The 15,520-nt window shown below is 46.3% G+C and overlaps 2 protein-coding genes across 2 annotated transcripts in view; one reads left to right on the top strand and one right to left on the bottom strand.

The window, feature by feature from the left end:
* LOC120383992 (butyrophilin subfamily 1 member A1-like) overlaps positions 1–12,172 on the top strand; it is a 36,845-nt gene extending 24,673 nt beyond the window's left edge. The window contains exons 6-10 of the mRNA XM_039502325.1: positions 4,616–4,720; positions 7,159–7,179; positions 7,763–7,783; positions 7,889–7,915; positions 11,573–12,172. Of these exons, the coding sequence (XP_039358259.1) occupies positions 4,616–4,720; positions 7,159–7,179; positions 7,763–7,783; positions 7,889–7,915; positions 11,573–12,099 (701 nt within the window). The 3' untranslated portion in view covers positions 12,100–12,172. The remainder of the gene's footprint in view (positions 1–4,615; positions 4,721–7,158; positions 7,180–7,762; positions 7,784–7,888; positions 7,916–11,572) is intronic.
* The window catches only part of LOC120383937 (E3 ubiquitin-protein ligase TRIM39-like), a 961,691-nt gene that overhangs the window by 443,537 nt on the left and 502,634 nt on the right, over positions 1–15,520 (bottom strand). The window lies entirely within an intron of this gene.

A 15,520-nucleotide genomic window follows, 5' to 3' on the forward strand; every position in this document is an offset into this window, starting at 1 on the left:
AAGCCTCTAGCTGGTGGATCCACCATGATTTAGCAGGATTGTGTCACATCTCTGCCAGTCCAGAGACAATGACAAATGAGCACTCAGTTATCATCTATTCAGTGTAAACCCCCTTGGAACAATGGCTTTGCTGTAGCTGGGAGAAGACATTTCCTCCTCTTGTCTATGGGGTGAGGATGAGGCTGGGAGATGTGGAAAGTTACCAAAAGACAGAACAAATGAAGCATGTGACCCCCCCAACAGGAGTCTATAAAGAGACTGCATTAGTAGGAGCATTGCCAGCAGATCAAGGGAAGTGATTATTCCCCTCTATTCGGCACTGGTAGGCCACATCTGGAGTATTGTGTTCAGTTTTGGGCCTCCCACTACAGAAAGGATGTGGACAAATTGGAGAGAGTCCAGCGGAGAGCAACGAAAATTATTAGGGGGCTGGGGCACATGACTTACGAGGAGAGGCTAAGGGAACTGGGCTTGTTTAGTCTGCAGAAGAGAAGAGTGAGAGGGGATATGATAGTAGGCTTCAACTACCTGAAGGGGGGTTCCAAAGAGGATGGAGCTCGGCTGTTCTCAGTGGTGGCAGATGACAGAACAAGGAACAATGTCTCAAGTTGCAGAGGGGGAGGTTTAGGTTGGATATTAGGAAACACTATGTCGATAGGAGGGTGGTGAAGCACTGGAATGGGTTACCTAGGGAGGTGGTGGAATCTCCTTCCTTAGAGGTTTTTAAGACCTGGCTTGACAAAGCCCTGGCTGGGATGATTTAGTTGGTGTTGGTCCTGCTTTGAGCAGGGGGTTGGACTAGATGGCCTCCTGAGGTCTCTTCCAATCCTAATCTTCTATGATTCTATGACTCACAAGGGGAAACTGGGGAGAGAGCCATTTTGCACTGGATTAAGATAAGGGAGGTTGCTGTTAGGGCAGGGTAGGCAAAGGGGGCAGAGGACCCTGCCTGCCTGACAGAACATAGATGGTCCCCCAAGGACTCCCACAGGAAGGGTGAGCTAGTGAGGGATAATGGCTTTAGGATGGTTTATTGTTTTCTATATGATCTGTATTCCCTGCACTGCACATGGCTGAGTGCTAAAATCAGTAGAAAGTCTGACTGCCAGTATGTGTCACATGTTCACAACCACCACGGTGGCCATGGGAGAGTTAAACAGTAAACCAGGAGCTTCGCACCTGTTGGATAGAGTTCTGGGAGAGGGTGTGTTTAAATACTGGACAGTCTGAAAGGTGAGCACTGCTCCCAGAAGGGCTAGACAGCTGGGAGCAGGTTCCATCACGTGGGGGAGGAGGGGGCCAGATTGCAGGTCTGGGCCTGAGACTGTGCCTAAGGATCCCAAGATTGGGGCAGTGGCTGGAGTCCATTGATGCTCCAGAAGCTTAGCACACTCTAGGGACCATAGCACAGGGGTATGGATTCCCCTCACAGCTGTCCCAGTGGGAGGCCAGAAGAAGGCTCTTGCTAGCACCTGTGACAGTTTTCCTTTACTGAGCAGGTTAAAAACAAAAACTCCCAAATGTTTTTACTCTTTAAAGTTTTCAAACTCACCCTCCCATTTTCGTCTGGTTTATCACATTAAAAATATCAGATCCTGACTTCTCTGTTTGTTGGATGAGCCTGACTAAACCTGCAGAGTCTGACTAATGATGGCACCTGAGGCTGTCACCTCAGCATCTACCCATCTTTTTCCCAACTCAGTGAGGGATGTTGCAACCTCCTGTGACATTACTGTTCAGTCTTGCCACTCTTGTCCACGTCTTCTAATATGTTGATAATAAATATACAAAGAAAGCGGCTTTAATAGAATCATAGAATTCAAGATCAGAAGGGACCATTATGATCATCTAGTCTGACCTCCTGCAAGATGCAGGCCACATAAGCCGATCCACTCACTCCTTTAGCAAGCGACCCCTGCCCCATGCTTCGGAGGAAGGCGAAAAACCTCCAGGGCCACTGCCAATCTTCCCTGGAGGAAAATTCCTTCCCGACCCCAAATATGGTGGTCAGCTGAACCCCGAGCATGCGGGCAGGACTCTCCAGCCATACCCTCTGGAAAAAGGTTATATCATATCATTGACCCATTGTACTATTTACCAGTGTGGCACTTAATTGACCTATTGACTAAGCCCGTTATCCTTTCATCCTCAAGAACATAAGAATGGCCCTACCGGGTCAGACCAAATGTCCATCCAGCCCAGTATCCTGTCTGCTGACAGCGGCCAATGCCAGGTGCCCCAGAAGGAGTGAGCCTAACAGGCAATGATCAAGTGATCTCTCTCCTGCCATCCATCTCCACCCTCTGACAAACAGAGGCTAGGGACACCATTCCTTACCCATCCTGGCTAATAGCCATTAATGGACTTAATCTCCAGGAATTTACCCAGTTCTCTTTTAAACCCTGTTATAGTCTTAGCCTTCTCAACCGCCTCAGGCAAGGACTTCCACAGGTTGACTAGACGCTATGTGAAGAACTTCCTTTTATGTGTTTTAAACCTGCTGCCTGTTAATTTCATTTGATGGCCCCTAATTCTTACATTATAGGAATAAGTAAATAACTTTTCCTTATCTACTTTCTCCACACCGCTCATGATTTTATATACCTCTATCATATCCGCCCTTAGTCTTCTCTTTTCCAAGCTGAAAAGTCCTAGTCTCTTTAATCTCTCCTCATATGGGACCCATTCCAAACCCCTAATCATTTTAGTTGCCCTTCTCTGAACCTTTTCTAACACCAGTATATCTTTTTTGAGATGAGGAGACCATATCTGTACGCAGTATTCAAGATGTGGGCGTACCATGGATTTATATAAGGGCAATAATATATTCTCCATCTTATTCTCTATCCCCTTTTTAATGATTCCTAACATCCTGTTCGCTTTTTTGACTGCTGCAGCACACTGCATGGGCGTCTTCAGAGAACTATCCACGATGACTCCAAGATCTCTTTCCTGATTAGCTGTAGCTAAATTAGCCCCCATCATATTGTATGTATAGTTGGAGTTATTTTTTCCAGTGTGCATTACTTTACATTTATCCACATTAAATTTAATTTGCCATTTTGTTGCCCAATCACTTAGTCTTGTGAGATCTTTTTGAAGTTCTTCACAGTCTGCTTTGGTCTTAACTATCTTGAGCAGTTTAGTATCATCTGCAAACTTTGCCACCCAGGACTGCTCAGAGGATTCAGGGGGCCTGGGGTCTTCGGCGGCGGGGGGCCCTTGCTTTGGCAGTAATTCGGCAGCGAGGGTCCTTCCTTTCCGGGATCCACACCGAAGTGCCCCGATGAACCGTGGCAGGGGCCCCCCGCTGCTGAATTACCACTGAAGACCCGGCACTTCGGCGGTGGGTCCCGCTTTGACGGTAATTTGGCGTTGGAAGGACCCCCCACCGCTGAAGACCCGGAGCGGAAGAAGCTCTGGGGGCCCGGGCCCTGCAAGAGTTTTCCAGGGCCCCTGGAGCAAGTGAAGAACCCAGCTCCAGGGGCCCCAAAAAACTCTCATGGGGGCCTGGGGCTAATTGCCCCACTTGCCACCCCTCCCCCCGGCGGCCCTGTTGCCACCTCACTGTTTACCCCTTTCTCCAGATCATTTGTAAATAAGTTAAATAGGATTGGTCCTAGGACTGACCCTTGGGGAACACCACTAGTTACCCATCTCCATTCTGAAAATTTACCATTTATTCCTACCCTTTGTTCCCTGTGTGGTATATGTATAATATAATTTTCTTTGTCTGTATATATCATTAAAATCTGTCCAAATTCTGTTAGCTGAAATCAAATGTATGAATCATTTTCTGCTGTGATTTGCAGTGCATATTTTCCCCTTATATCAAACAAATCCTCCTGAGATATATATATATATACAGTAGAAACTCAAAGATATGAACACCAGAGTTATGGACTTACCAGTCAACCAGACACACTCTGGAACCAGTAGTAATCAATCAGGCAGCAACATAGACAAAAAAAACCCCGCAGCAAATACTGTTCAGCCCCATGGCTCCACTCCCAGCTTCAGCCCCACTGGGGCTCAGTGCTTCAGCCCTGCAGATCTGTTGTCAACTTCAGCCCTGTGGGGGACACTGGGATTCGGGGCTTTAGCTATGAGGGGAGTGCTGATTTTAGCCCCAGCACTTCCACTGTAGCTAAAGCCCCAAGCCCCATCTCCCCTCCACCCCTGCTGAAGCTGGGAACTAAGCTGTGGCGAGCCCCGAGCCCCGGCACCCCCTGTGAGGATGAAATCAGAAGCCGAGCCATGGGGCTGAAGCCCCGAGCCCCAGCATTCCCCCAAGTCTAAATCGCTGAGCCTCGGTGCTCCCGCTGGGTAGAAGCCCTCAGCCCCCCGCCTGGAGCCCTGGCAGCCCAAGGGTCAGAGAAGCCCCAACTGCCCCCCTCCACCCTGCAGGTGTAACCCCAACTCCCCATGGCTGAAGTCCATAACCTCTTGTTCAGAGTTACAGAATATTTCAGAGTTATGGACAACCTCCATTCCTGAGGTGTTCAAAACTCTGAGGTTCTACTGTATCTGGAATAAAAGTACTTGATTTTCATCAGTGATTCCCAGCTAACATGAATCGTGGGGAGGGGGGCGTTGTTTGTTTTGTTTTTTCCAGATCCCTTTTCCCCAAGAGTCTCTCCCTGGATGGTGGCGCTGTGTGTGATTCTGGTGGTTTTAGTTGGTTTCATTGGTCTCACTGCTTATCTCTTCAGATTAAAAGGTAAAATACTAAAGTAAAAAAATATAATGAAATGAGAAACGTTTTCTCCTAAGATAAAGTGCTTGGGTTGGATACAAAGGACAGCAGGGGCAGGGACAGAATAGACAGAAGGAAAGAGCGTGGGGAGATAACGAAGTGGATGGATAAACTTTAGTGGTCATTTTCATAAAAGTAAGTTTCTCCATTGTGTGTCTGTTGTGAAACTGAAATTAACCTGAACATAGTCATAAACTGTGTAATTATGAATGTCCAATCACAGTAGCTTGGCATGAAAATTAATTATTCAGTTTGCATCTGATTTATTTGAAGGTCTAGTCCTGATAATGACCTGATACAGTCATCAACTGGTATCTGAATAAATGAAAATCCTCCCTCTGCCCTTACAGTGAGATCTCTCAGCCTAAAGCAACCTTCTATATCCTCCTCAGGGCCGGCTCCAGACACCAGTGGGCCAAGCGCGGGCTTGGGGCAGCATCCCGTGGGAGGGCGGCAGACGGCCCTGGTGGACCTCCCGCAGGTATGCCTGCGGGAGGTCCACCGGAGCCACGGAGCGGCAACCGCCAAAGCGCCCCACACGGCGGGGCGCAAATCCTAGAGTCGCCCCTGCCTGCAGCCGCGGGGAGCCCAGAGCCTTTTAAATCCCAGCCGTGGCCGGGAGTCAGAGGGCTCTGGGCTGCCCGCCGTGGCGAGGAGCCAAGAGCCTTTTAAATCCCAGCTGCGGCCGGGAGTCAGAGGGCTCTGGGCTGCCCGCCGCGGCGGGGAGCCCAGAGCCCTTTAAACGCGCCTGCCGCCCTAAGGGCACACGGACTGCCCCCCTTCCACCACCCCCCCCCAGCCCAGAGCGGCAATTCAGCGCGCTGCTCGGGGCGGCAAAAACTGTAGAGCCGGCCCTGATCCTCATCCCAATATCCCTTCCTCGTGAGCTACCATCCTTTGTCCGCTATGTCTGACTCCAGATAGGGCCCTGCAAAATCAGTGGCTGGCCCTGATTGATTGATCTCAATTCCCTTTGAGAGAAATAAATAAATATGTAAATAAACATTCCTCACTGTGGATGATATTCATAAGAATTCTGTTGTTTATTGATTTTTATTTTTCTGTTAGCAGGGTGCTAATAACCCCCTCAAACGTCTCATCAGTGAAGACATCAATTTTAAAAACTTGAAGGGTTTTGTATTACAATATATAAAAAAAAATGTGAGTGGCCTGAAACTACTCATGAGAAGTGTTGCACCAAAAGGCAAATTGAGATGATTGTAAATAGGACTTTAAACACAGCTCTTCTACTTACACCTCAGTCACAGCACTTATGACTAGAGTACGATCCTGTAAAGTACTGAGCAATCTGGCCTCAATCCAGAAATGTGCTGAAACATGTGGTTAACTTTAAGGACATGTGTAGTCCCATTGATTTCAATGGAGTAACTCGTAGAAAAGATACTGAAGTTTTGAAAAGATCCAGATTATCAGTTAGAATTTATTTTTTCCCTTTTGCCACCCTGTAACTTTTCCATACTTTGCAAAATTTGAAACGTTCTAGAACTGGTTAAGGAAAAGAGAAGGAAAATAAGAAAAAGGAAAATGTGATTTAAAAGAAAACTGTATGTAATTTGTTACTGAAGGCAGTGTTGAAAAGTGGGGAGGGGAAGAGGGTGGAGGAAGAGTTGGGGAATGCATTTGTGGATTTTCAAAATTTGAAATAAATTATATATTTAATGAAAAAAATGTAAAAATAATGAAAGATTTGGTCCATTTCAAACCCTGTGAATGGAAAAAACTTCAAAAATTTAGATTTTTAAAATAATGTTTCCATTGCTCAACTAGCTTCAATTTTGGCATCCACTTTTGAAAATGTTGACCAAGTGCTTACTGTATGCTTTAAGGTGGTACAGAAATGTTATTAACTAGAGAAACATTAAATACCAGAAGTCATATAATCAGAATATTAGTATTAATAATTATATGGCCTGATCTGTTATTTCTCACACACCCACTGTTCTCAGTGAAGTCAATGGAAGGTTAGAGTGCGCAGGAAAGCAGGATTAGGTCCCAGTTCTGTAAGGCCCTCAACATCTGCATCCATCCTTACCCACCAACACACTTAGGCAAATACTCATGCATGTGCTTAACACTATTCCCCAAAGAAGCCTCATTAACTGTAATGGGACTAATCAGGGTAGTAAAGGTAAGCACATGCAGAAGTGTTCGCAGAATCAGAGCATTAAGCATATGATTAACTTAAACTTCAAGGGAACATAGGCACAAAATTGAAGTGAAACACTAATCTAAGGGCTTTGCTGAATTAAATTATTTCATAATTAGTATTAATTAAATATTTCTGATTCTTATTTTTAATAGAATTATTATAAACCTCTAAATCTCAACGCACACACAAAAAAATCTATTAATGTATGTTTAACTGTTTGCTTCTTTTTTAGGGAAACATCTTGAAAACAACAGTAAGTTCAGTTTTGCCATTCCTGTGAAGTTATATTATGTTAAGAATGTTTTTAGTTAAAAGGGGATTGTCAACTTGAAAATCATATGCAACATCAATAAGCATAATATGCAATTCAGTATGTAGCCAATTGGAATTCATAAGGAAAACAATATTTAAAATGTATATTCATGAAGGTTGAAATTTACATTGGCTGGAGGTGCCATATGATGATGACTTGGGGATTTTTTAATCTTTTCCACGAATCACAGATGGGCTCTATAGTAGTCTCATAAAGCAGCCACTGGAAGAGCGGCAGTAGGGCTGTGTCCACTGGGATCAGGATTATGTAGATTCAGTAAGAGGTGCATATGAGTTGCAACCTTTAGCCCAGGCCATGCTGAAATATTGGCCACTGAGGAACTTCAGAGCTGTCCTATATGCTGCCCATGGGTTAGTGGGGACAATTTTCTTGCAAAATCTCTGATCAGAGCCTGAATGAATGACCTTTGTAACAGATGGTTTGGGAGGCCTGGACTGGAATTATTTTCACCTTGAGAGAGAAGTTCTTACTTGATGTCCATTTCTTTCTGTTCATTGTGTAGCTAAACTTCAAACAGAACTTGGTAAGATTTTCTCTTTCTCTAACAGTCTTTTCAGTGATAATGAATCTTACTGATACTGCACCCATCTAGATGAATTTTCATTTTCACCTATGTGTGTGCTTTCAGACTGGAGAAGATCCTTAAATGATGCAGGTAATTAAAGCTCAGATTTAATTAATATCCAGATCTCAGCACCTGACAAAGATCCCGGTTCCTTTTTATTAATTCATCAAGAACTATTTAAAATAAGGGATTTTTATTATTTTCCCTGGTGGGAATTTGAATGGTGAAGGCAATTGCCCAAAATGAGCTCCAGAACTAAATACTCCCTTTGGAAATATGGAAAATAATGAAATAATATTGTCCTTAGCAAGTACATGCTCGGGATGGTACATGGGCTATGACTGAGTGTGGCACTATATTGGGAGGATGGACAGAGCTGAGATGCAGGCAGGGGGTTTGCCATCCTCGAAGATGTAAATGGCTGTCACCAATTATTGATCTGGTTGAAGCTGATGGGTGTATTGAGCTCCTTTCATTCAGGCTAAATAGAGGAGCAATTAAATGCTACTTTATGTGGTGCTGTCTGAGACAATGTTGACCACCGCCCCAGGAATATGGTCACATGAAGCCTGGGAGAGGCCAACCCATGTGAGCTGAAGGGTTTCCATGGGGACAGATTGAAAATGCAGGGATTGGGGTGTACATTGGTTGGAGCTGTGTGTGTCTCTTTGTGGGTTAGAAACAAAGCAACCAGAGCCGAGACACAAGTCAGGTGAAAGCCCAAAAAGCAGTCATCAGTATGGCCCTGAGAGAGAATAGCCACAACTCCTTGGGACTCAGGACAGGCTGGAAGGCAGGCATGGATACCTGAAAAAGGGAACTGCCTCCTGTTGGGTCCTACTATGTTCAGGGACAGAGACTTTTTGTACATTCTTTGTAAATAAACAGGATTGCACCAAAGAAAGTTTTGACTCATATCATCAATTTCTCTTCCTACTGGAAACAACCCAGCAAGGTCCCAAATACTGCTCATGCTAAAAGGAGCAACAATACTCTCTAAATGCCATTTACGTTAAATTACTGACTATTCTATGCCTATATAGTGATATTTCTGCATATGTTTAAAGGAAGAACCTCAATCTCCTCTCAAGAAATCTGGACAAACCATAGCCAGGGTTTTTTTTAAAATACAGTGAGATACAGTTCCAGAGCTCAAAAGTGGAGAATATGGCCATCCCTCCATTTGCTGTCATGTTCAGTAATGGTGAATACAGTGGGACTAGGTGGCTCAGGGGAGGAAGGCTGGCCTTGTTCAAGGATAGAACATTAAGAAGTCATGGGATAAGAGGGAAAGTTATCTCATGGATCAATAACTGGTTAAAAGATAGGAAACAAAGAGTAGGAATAAATGGTCAATTTTCAAAATGGAGAGACGTAAATAATGGTGTCCCCCAGGGGTCTGTACTGGGACCAGTCCTATTCAACATATTCATAAATGATCTGGGAAAAGGGATAAACAGTGAGGTGGCAAAATATTCAGATGATACAAAACTACTCAAGATAGTTAAGACCAGGCAGACTGAGAAGAGATACAAAGGATCTCTCAAAACTGGGTGATGGCAACAAAATGGCAGATGATATTCAATGTTGATAAATGCAAATAATGCACATTGGAAAACATAATCCCAACTATACATATAAAATGATGGGGTCTAAATTAGCTGTTACCACTCAAAAAAGAGATATTGGAATCATTGTGGATAGTTCTCTGAAAATATCCACTCAATGTGCAGGGGCAGTCAAAAAAGTGAGGGATAGATACTAAGACAGAAAATATCATATTTGCCTCTATATAAATCCATGGTACGCCCACATCTTGAATATTGTGTGCAGATGTGGTCGCCCCATCTCAAAAAAGTTATATTGGAAGTGGAAAAGGTTCAGAAAAGGGCAACAAAAACGATTAAATGTATTGAACAGCTGCCATAGGAGGAGAGAGGAATAGGACTGGGACTTTTCAGTTTGGATAAGAGACAACTAAGGGGTGATCTGATAGTGGTCTATAAAATCATGACTGGTGTGGAGACAGTAAATTAAGGGAGTGTTATTTACTCCTTCTCATAACACAAGAACTAGGGTTCACCAAATAAAATTAATAGGCAGCAGGTTTAAAACAAACAAAAGGATGTTTTTTTTCATGCAACACACAGTCAACCCGTGGAACTTTATCTAGTACAAAAAAGAACTAGATCAATTCATGGAAGACAGGTCTACCAATGGCTATTAGCCAGGATGGGCAGGGATGGTGTCCCTAGCCTCTGTTTACCAGAAGCTGGGAGTGAACAACAGGGGATGGATTACTTGATGATCACCTGTTCTCTTCATTCCCTCTGGGGCACCTGGCATTGGCCACTGTCGGAAGACTGGATACTGGGCTAGATGGACGTTCGGTCTGACTCAGTATGGCTGTTCTTATGTTCTTATGAATCACTCTAGAGACCCTGGGTGTAATTCCCACTGTAGTACTGACTCCCCGTGTGACCTTAGAAAAGTCACTTAGGTCTAGATTCTTAAAGGTGTTTTGGCACCTAAGGATAGATTCACAAAGGGACACTGATCGTCACCACATCTAACTTTCAGGCACCTAAAAAATCACTGGGATTAAAAAAGCTGTAGTAAGGTGCTCAAGCCCCCTATAGAATAAAGGGGAAGAGAGAGCGAGAGAGAGAGAGGCACCTATGATTAGAATGCACGTTCAAGTCAGCATGTTAGGCAGGGACCCACCTAAGTTATCCAGTGGGGTATGCTGAGGAGAGGGGTGTGTACTAAGCCTCACACATCTCAAGGAGTTTGACACCTAAGTCCAAGATACAGGGAAGCACGTCCCTCTGCTTGCAATTCTCAGCTGCAAACACTCAGTTGGAGTTGTGTCTATGCAATTTTTTGGAAGAATCAAGGCAAATCCCATCCCTCATAACTTTTAGCTCAGGGATTAGGTTACTCACATGGGAAACCAATGGTTCAAGTCCACCATCTGCTGGAGATGGTGAAAGGATTTGAACACAGATCTGCCACATTTCAGTGGTGACCCCAACCACCAAGGCTATGGAGTTTCAAATGGGGGGCTCCCTCCACATCTCCCGTTGAACCTGTTCCACTTTGGAGTAAACAATTAGAGTCATTGGAGCAGGGTGTGTGGCTCCGAGGTCTTCCATATGCAGAATGAGTGCCCCAAATACCAGGCTATAGAGTCTTTCTCGAGCTTGCTCTCTTTCTCACTGTGACCCAATGACTCTTTAATTATTTATACACCATGGAACAACCTCAACAGAAGAGATTGAGGGAGATGCATATAAGAATAGAATGGCCGTTTCTGACCTTGAACTGAAAGAAAGGATGAATATGTGGCAAGTTGAAGACATCCAAGCTCCAAGACTTTAAATATAAGGAGGGAGGGAGGGAGGGGCACAGCAGGGCAATATGAGTTATTACTATGGATAGTTAGTTTCCACACAATCTACTAGGCCTACCTATGATAACAGGATCTCTAGTCTCCTCCCTTAGAGGAGGTGAGAGAAGGTGGGAAATATAATAAGTCTCAGGCCTGCCCTAGCCATTCCTTTGACTTTGTCAGTGACCTGTCTGTATGAGGGGAGTGAATTTCCCTGCACATTACTCAAATCTCAGAGCTGGGTATGTCCTACAGGAGGTCACTCTCCAGCAGGGGCAGATTCTGTCACTAATACCATCAAGCCCTCCCCCAGGGCTGAGCTCTGTCTCTAACACTTGGATTCTCTCTCCCAACAGCGAATGTGACTCTGGATCCAGACACAGCTCATCCCCTACTTATCGTGTCTGCGGATCAGAAAAGTGTAAGATGGGCAGAAACAGGGCAGGATCTGCCTAACAACTCTGAGAGATTTGATTCTTGGGCCTGTGTGTTGGGCTGTGAGGGATTCAACTCGGGGAGACATTACTGGGAGGTGGAGATGGAGGTGGAGGTCGGGGATGGGGGATACTGGGCTGTGGGGGTGGCTAAAGAGGCTGTGGAGAGGAAGAGATGGATCAGCCATAGCCCTGAGGGGGGGATCTGGGCTGTTGGGCGGCCTGGGGGTCAGTACCAGGCTCTCACCTCCCCTACGACTCCTCTGTCCCTGAGCCGGACCCCCAGCAGGATCCGGGTTTGTCTGGACTGTGAACAGGGGCAGGTGACATTTATTGATGCTGGTGATGAGGCCCTGATCTTCACTTTCCCACCAGGATCTATCCCTGGGGAGAAAATCCAACCCTCGCTCTTGGTGGGGATAGGATCCCAGATCAGCCTGTCTCATTGAGATATGGTGTATGGGGGAGAACATTCCACTGGTGGCCCTGAGCAGGGCCGGCTTTAGGCCAATTCCACCAATTCCCCCGAATCAGGCACCGCGCCTAAGGGCCCCGTGCCCAGTGAGAATCCCTTCCCTGGCTAGAGGCGCCTTTTTAATTTTTACTCACCTGCCGGCGCTCCAGGTCTTCGGCGGCACTTCAGCAGCAGGTTCTTCAGTGCCGCCGAAGACCTGAAGCGAGTGAAGGACCTGCCGCCAAAGTGCCGCCAAAGACTTGGAGGCGGAGCACTGCCCGGTGAGTACAAGCCCCACATGTTTTTTTATATGTGGTGTTTTTTTTTTAAGTCATCCCTGCCAGGGCCCCGTCAAAACTGTTCTAATTGGGCCCTGTACTTCCTAAAGCCGGCCCTGGTCTGAGATCAGCTTCTCTAGCCTCAAGCCTGGTCTACACTAGGCGTTTAAATCGGTTTTAGGAGCGTAAAACCGATTTAACGCCACAACCGTCCACACTAGGAGGCACCTTATATCGATTTTAATGGCTCTTTAAATCGGTTTCTGTACTCCTCCCCGACGAGAGGAGTAGCGCTAATATCGGGATTAACATATCGGAATAGGGTTAGTGTGGCTGCAAATCGACGGTATTGGCCTCTGGGAGCTATCCCACAGTGCACCACTGACCGCTCTGGACAGCATTCTGAACTCGGATGCACTGGCCAGGTAGACAGGAAAAGCCCCGCGAACTTTTGAAATTCATTTCCTGCTTCCCCAGCGTGGCGAGCTCATCAGGACAGGTGACCACGCACAGCTCATCAGCACAGTTAACAATGCAGTCTCCTGAGAATCGAAAAAGAGCCCCAGCATGGACCGCTCGGGAGGTACTGGATCTGATCGCTATATGGGGAGAGGATTCAGTGCTAACAGAACTGCGTTCCAAAAGACGAAATGAAAAAGTATTTGAAAGAATTTCTAAGGCTATGACGGATAAAGGCCACAGCAGGGACTCAGTGCAGTGCAGAATGAAAGTTAAGGAGCTCAGACAAGCCTACCAGAAAACCAAAGAAGCAAACGGAAGGTCCGGGGCAGGTCGAAAAACATACCGCTTCTATGCTGAGCTGCATGCAATTTTAGGGGGCTGTGCCACAATTTCCCCACCCCTGACCGTGGATTCCGAGGTGGGGGTTGTAATCTCTGCCGTGGCTGAGGATTATGCAGACGGGGAAGATGAAGATGAAGAAGAGGAGGACGACCTAGCAGAGAGCACACAGCACTCCGTGAGCCCCAACAGCCAGGAGCTTTTTATCACCCTGACAGAATTACCCTGCTCCCAGCTCTCACAAGCAACTATCCCAGACAATGACGCCATGGAAGGGAGCTCTGGTGAGTGTACCTTTGCAAATAGCAAACATTGTTTTTTAAGCAAGCGTTTTTTAATGATTGATTTGCCCTGAGGACTTGGGATGCATTCACAGACAGTATAGTTACTTAGAAAAGTTTAACATGTCCTGGGATTGAGAGGAAATCCTCCAGGGACATCTCGATGAAGCACTCCTGTAGGTACTCCAGAAGCCTTTGCAGAAGGTTTCTGGGCAAGGCAGCCTTGTTCCGCCCACCATGGTAGGACACTTTACCACGCCATGCATGTAGCAAGTAATCAGGTATCATTGCGTGGCAAAGCATAGCAGCGTATGGTCCCGGTGACTGCTGGCATTCAAGAAGCATCCGTTCTTTATCTTGCTGTGTTATCCTCAGCAAGGTGATATCGTTCAGGATAACCTGGTTAAAAATCAGGAATTTAAGTAAGGGGGGTGGCCATTTTTCTAATGGGTTCGTGGACTGCAGCAGCTTAAAAAAAAACCTTTCCTGCACGTAGCGAAGCGGGGGGAGGGGAGGAGTGAAATGCCGATGATCTTTTTTGTGTTTGGTCACCGCCGATCTTCCCCAAGCTACCAGACACGCAGTGGGTGGGGGTGGTGGGTGGGAAGGTTGTTGATTAGCAGGGAGCTAGCGTGGTATTAGCCATGCGTTGGGGGGGAGGGGAAAATCACTACAGAAGCCGAAAGACAGTGGCTTACCATGGCCGCATGCAAGCTGAATTCTGATGCCTGGACCTGTGTCTGTGAGATCTGTAACTCCAGAGCTGCAAGCACTCACTATTAAGATGAAAAATGCGACCTTGTAGGGAAATCACATGTGCTAGGTGAATAGTGCTGTTCACTGTGAAAGAGTATAACCATTGTTCTGTAAAATGTATCTTTCTAAATATTTATCTCCCTCATGCAGCTGCAAATTTTTCAACCATCCCTCCTCCATCCCAAAGGCTAGCACAGATAAGGCGGAGGAAAAAGAAGACGCGAGATGAGATGTTCTCAGATATTATGGAAGTTACACGCAATGAAAGAGCTCATCTGAATGAGTGGAAGGACGTGGTATCAAATTACAGGAAAGAGGCCAGTGAACGTGAGGACAGGAGGGATGAACGTGAGGACAGGAGGGATGAACGTGAGGACAGGAGGGACAACCGAGATGAGAGGTGGCGTCAGGAAGATCAGCGGTGGCGGGATGCAACTCTGGGGCTGCTGCGTGATCAAACTGACTTGCTCCGGCGTCTGGTGGAGCTTCAGGAACAGCAGCAGGATAACAGAGTGCCGCTGCAGCCCCTGTGTAACCACCCTCAACCCTCACCATGTTCCATATCCTCCTCACCCAGACGTGTAAGAACGCGTGGGGGGAGGCTCCGTGCACCCACCCACTCCACCCCCCGTGGACAGCCCAACCAGAAGGCTGTCGTTAATGTGAAATTTTTTTAATGGCCTTCTCCATCCTTCCTATCCTCCTCCCAAACCACACCCTTACTTCTCTCCCTCTTTTTATAATGAATTAATAAAGAATTCATGATTTTTAAACGAGAGTGACTTTATTTGCATAAGTAAGCTGTACTCGAAGGGGGAGGGAGAGTTGCTTTCAGGGAATGAGTCAATCAAGGGGGGGGGGTGTTCATCAACAAACACAGCAGTCACACTGTACCCTGGCCATTGATGAAGCTCGTTTTCAAAGCTTCTCTGATGCGCACCGCTTCCTGGTGTGCTCTTCTAATCTCCCTGGTGTCTGGCTGCGCGTAATCAGCGGCCAGGTGATTTGCCTCAGCCTCCCACCCCGCCATAAAGGTCTCCCCCTTACTCTCACAGAGATTGTGGAGAATACAGCAAGCAGCAATAACATAGGGGACATTGGTTTGGCTGAGGTCTGAGCGAGTCAGTAATGTGCGCCAGCGCGCCTTTAAACGGCCAAATGCACATTCCACCACCATTCTGCACTTGCTCAGCCTGTAATTGAACAGATCCTGACCACTGTCCAGGCTGCCTGTGTATGGCTTCATGAGCCATGGCATCAAGGGGTAGGCTGGGTCCCCCAGGATAACGACAGGCATTTC

This window comes from Mauremys reevesii, linkage group 15 (genome assembly GCF_016161935.1).
Source record: "Mauremys reevesii isolate NIE-2019 linkage group 15, ASM1616193v1, whole genome shotgun sequence".
In the NCBI taxonomy this organism is placed as follows: Eukaryota; Metazoa; Chordata; order Testudines; family Geoemydidae; genus Mauremys; species Mauremys reevesii.